This window comes from Naegleria lovaniensis, assembly GCF_003324165.1.
Source record: "Naegleria lovaniensis strain ATCC 30569 chromosome Unknown tig017, whole genome shotgun sequence".
Taxonomy (NCBI): Eukaryota; Heterolobosea; class Eutetramitea; order Acrasida; family Naegleriidae; genus Naegleria; species Naegleria lovaniensis.
The window spans coordinates 10046-14049 of record NW_025407841.1 but is presented as its reverse complement, the minus strand read 5'-3'; the positions used below and the strand labels follow the sequence as shown (position 1 = coordinate 14049).

The 4004-nt window shown below is 40.6% G+C and overlaps 3 protein-coding genes across 3 annotated transcripts; all 3 read left to right on the top strand.

Annotated features, from left to right (window-relative positions):
* Positions 1-349: 349 nt before the first annotated feature.
* Positions 350-1225, top strand: C9374_004059 (uncharacterized protein; the record flags this gene model as incomplete). Its single annotated transcript, XM_044693656.1, has 1 exon — positions 350-1225. One exon carries the CDS (start codon positions 350-352, stop codon positions 1223-1225), a length of 876 nt encoding a protein of 291 aa, XP_044549408.1.
* A 16-nt stretch (positions 1226-1241) lies between these two features.
* C9374_004058 (uncharacterized protein) lies at positions 1242-1721 on the top strand (the record flags this gene model as incomplete). The annotated part of the gene is made up of 1 exon (XM_044693655.1): positions 1242-1721. The coding sequence occupies one exon, from the start codon at positions 1242-1244 to the stop codon at positions 1719-1721; it is 480 nt and encodes a 159-aa protein (XP_044549407.1).
* A 73-nt stretch (positions 1722-1794) lies between these two features.
* On the top strand, positions 1795-2400 carry C9374_004057 (uncharacterized protein; the record flags this gene model as incomplete). Its single annotated transcript, XM_044693654.1, has 1 exon — positions 1795-2400. One exon carries the CDS (start codon positions 1795-1797, stop codon positions 2398-2400), a length of 606 nt encoding a protein of 201 aa, XP_044549406.1.
* Between the last annotated feature and the right edge of the window lie 1604 nt (positions 2401-4004).

Below are 4004 nucleotides of genomic sequence, written 5' to 3'. Positions count from 1 at the left end.
TCACCGTTTGGCTGACGAATTCAGTGAAATGGAGAATCCACTCATAGGTCATAGAGGATGGGCCATCGTTAAGGGATTAATTAATACTCATTGGGAGAATGGTAAGCTTCAATAAGCAAGGTGGCATTGATCTTTGGGCTTGACACATGTACACATCATCTTTGGTTATAAATGATTGATCATTAATAGGTCTCTCATGAATCCATCAAATCTTGTTGTTGATTGGTGTGTGAAATAGAGGTAACGCCTTACGCACACCCAACGAAGGTACAGCAATCCCAAGTTAAAAAAAACCGCGGCGCTCCCACGTAAGAACGCTCTCCAGTAACACTCTCATTATTCCGCATCAATGATGATCATGGAGCCTTCATCCTCTGACCTGAGCACTATGGAGAGTAGTAGTAGTACTGGTGGTTTGAATAATAACGGTTCACCCATTCCTCCTTCTCGACCTCTGGCTCGAAGGCTCTCCATGTTGAACCATCCTTCCTCAATGGAACGAAAAAGCAGTGAATCCAACATGATCATCCGAAAGAATAAGCATCACAGTATTGCAGGATCAAGCCTGATCATTAGCTCTCCATCCGCTCTTAAGACAACAACAACAACATCCTCTTCTCCTCAATCTCCTTCATCCTCAACTTCACCCACCTCTCCTCATGGAATGATTTCTTTCAAGAACATGAACAATTCTCCACGAGGAGGAGCAACAAAACCAAGCCCATCGGTGGTCATGTTCCATACACCGTCTTCACCCTCATCCAATGCTGTAACGACTACGACTTCGCCCTCAATAACCACCTCACTTCCACCCCTTGTTCCTCCACCTCGAAGCTCTTCTCTTCCTCCTCTCTATATGAATACATCGACGATGGCAACCTCATTCTCCAATGCTTCATCGAATGGCGCTGCAGAGAATGACGGAGGAGTCTCTCCCTCTTCTCCATCTTCCCAATCAAGCGTGGAGAGTAGTTCTGTTCACTCAGTTTCGAGTCCACGCGAACAGCTCATAGCATCGGCTGTAGTAACGCCCTCAATCGTGAATCGAAAACGCTCTTCAGGCTCCTTTGGTTTGGTCATGGAACAATTATCGACAACAGGCTCGCCTATTTCGCCCAATCCGTCGCTTGAGTTGCATGGTCGAACGAGAATGAGAATTGATTTAGAAAATCCCACTTCCAATACCACTCCTGATAACAAGAAAACTTTCGAGGTTATTGAATAGGAGAAACTCGTTTGCAATGAATGGAACTCCTGGATCAACAAATTCTACTGGGTCTCCATCGCCGATTGTGGTTTCACACAACGAGGGAAATGGCAGCAGCAATGCCAATAATTTATCGCCTCGAAATTATAATACGCACTTGCATCCCCATCATTTACATATTTCAAAGAGTGATTCTGAGCTCATGGATTCAACCAATGATGGGTCCTCTCCAAAAGAACATTCAGAACGCCTGCCCATTCTCGTTCATCACCACTCTCTGCGTTCTAAGGGAGAGAAGGACTTCAACAACATTTTCGGAGAGAACGAGCAGGCCATGAAAGAAATGGAACAGTTTTCACAGATGCAAAGCTCCCCACGTCTCATGTCGGCAAGAATATCTACTGGTATGAGTGGAATTTCATCACCTCGAAATGGGGAAGCAGTTACGAACAGTGGATCTTCCCTTGTGACCTCCACTTCCTCTCCTGCCTCAAAGAAAGCCCTCCTTCGATAGGCTTGTTTCATCCTTTGCAGAAATACAGGATCAAAGGAAAGAACTTAAAAAAGATCCACAATTTCAAGAGCACATGAAAGAGTTTTCGACACATGTTCGAGCTTACAACACCCGATGTATTTTAAATGAGCAGGAAATTCTCGAATTTATAAGCGATAAACGAGACTTCCCCGACGAGCTCGATCCCAATATTCTCTCCAAGGCGAGTGACAAGGATGTCAAGTGGTATGTGACAACATTGGGAGAAAAAACGGTCAACATGCTCTGTGAATGGAAGCATCGTCTCAATTACTTGGAAAGCGAATGTAAGGACGTTCAGGATTTTTCAGAAATGAAGCAAAAGATTGAACATAACATTAAGCAAATGAAAGAGACGTTGGGAAGTGTCTCATCGGTGACTGCAGCTGAACACTTTTTGGAAATGGATTCCGACATTAAACTTTTGCAAGATGAGGAATCAAAACCGTCACCACCTATCCCACTAAGGAAAGGAAGATCAAAATCATTGATCTCCAATTTTTCAAGCAGCTCAAAACCAAGAATAAGTAACATGTATCATAAAAACCCATTAGGACTCTCAAGCAACTGCCGTTCATTGTCAATGCAGTCCCTGTCTAAACAACAAAAGAGTCGTCAAGATGAACGGGCTAGACCAGGTTGCAATTTCAGAGGCGTGTAATTGCCGTTTTGAAGTCTCTCCCTTATTATCTTTCTTCCGCCGTGGACGGATTCAAGAAAGTAATGTATTCTTGTCACTGGTTAGGAAGAACAGGTAATGAAAAGTAACAACAAAATTTCGAATCTGCGAAGGAATTACCAAATACTGGGGCTGTTTATTGTGGTTTTCACATAAAAAATTGAGACCACTTTCATTGACATCACGACGCGAGTTCAGCCAACAACAAAGAAATCATGACTGTTCAATCATGGGTCCGTCCAGAAATTCGATCATTTCTATCATGCCAAATCAATCGAGTGGCTTTTTACATGCTCACATTAGTAGATTCTTCAGAATGTAAGGACTTGTAATACGTTGCCGAAGAATTATAGGGAGTCGTCAAATCACTCATACCCCGCAGAGCCCTCAGAAGGTTGCACTTTGCTATTTCCACTTGTATTGGCAATCAAGCTAGAGGGACGCTTCTTCCTCGTCTCTTCTCTTTGTCCTGAAAGAAATTCTCTTGAGGCAAGGATAACATTCCCAAAATTTGTCCTTATCAAATAAAATCATCACCACGGCCAGCAAGGATGAAATATTGAAACAATGTGCTGCAAATTCAGTATAATACGATACAATGAAATGTATGGATGTGACACCGAATTGAGTATATAAAAAACTCATTAAACAAGATATGAGGGCCAACAATGTCAGTGCACTGAGCAGCATGAATTGATAAAAGTACTATTGTCATTTAAATGTGTGGAAGTACATTGAATGTGAACATACACGTCAATATTGTGATCATACATGCACATAAATAATTGAACAAGTTTGGAAAGAAGAAGCCATTTCACATACCTTGGTTTTGAAAAAATGAAATATTGGTCTTCTCTTTCAATACACATCCAAGTTTGTAGGACACTAGTAAAAATAGAGCAAGATTACAAAAACCATGGAAGGGCATATGCCACATAACCCACTCCAATACAATCCTCATAGGTGGATTCAATTCCATGGTATGTGCTGAAATTTGATAAATAAAAGATGCAACAATATAAATCATGCAAAGTGTGTTCACAATAACAGAAACATAGGACAAGCCTTTGAAAAGTGTCCAATTCTTCTTTCTCTCCAGTTTTTAAATACATGTAAACTCGATCAAACATGAGCATGACCGGTATGATGGTATAATATGTGAAAAAATACGTTCAAGCTCAATGTCAAATTTTCCAACAAGTACATTAAATTATTTGAATCATTAAATGATGGTAGATAGGAGAGACACTTGCTACTACAATACATACAGCACTGGCTGTCATGAGTATAATGGACTTGATGGAAATAGATGTTGGTTTTTGATATCTAAAACTTAAACATTCGGGAAAAACAATTAAGGACATGATGGCAATAAATAGAAGGAACAGAGAGAGTTAACAGAATTCCCAACTTGGCACTATCAAATTTCAATGTAAATAACAAACTCTCTTCACATGTTGTAGAGTATTGATCAAACTTGTAACAATAGCACATGAATGGAGTTTCTTAATCTTATAAAATATCGATCCATGAAATAGATGGGTAATCCAATTTGAACGTTTCGACACAAAACGCAGAAGGAAACT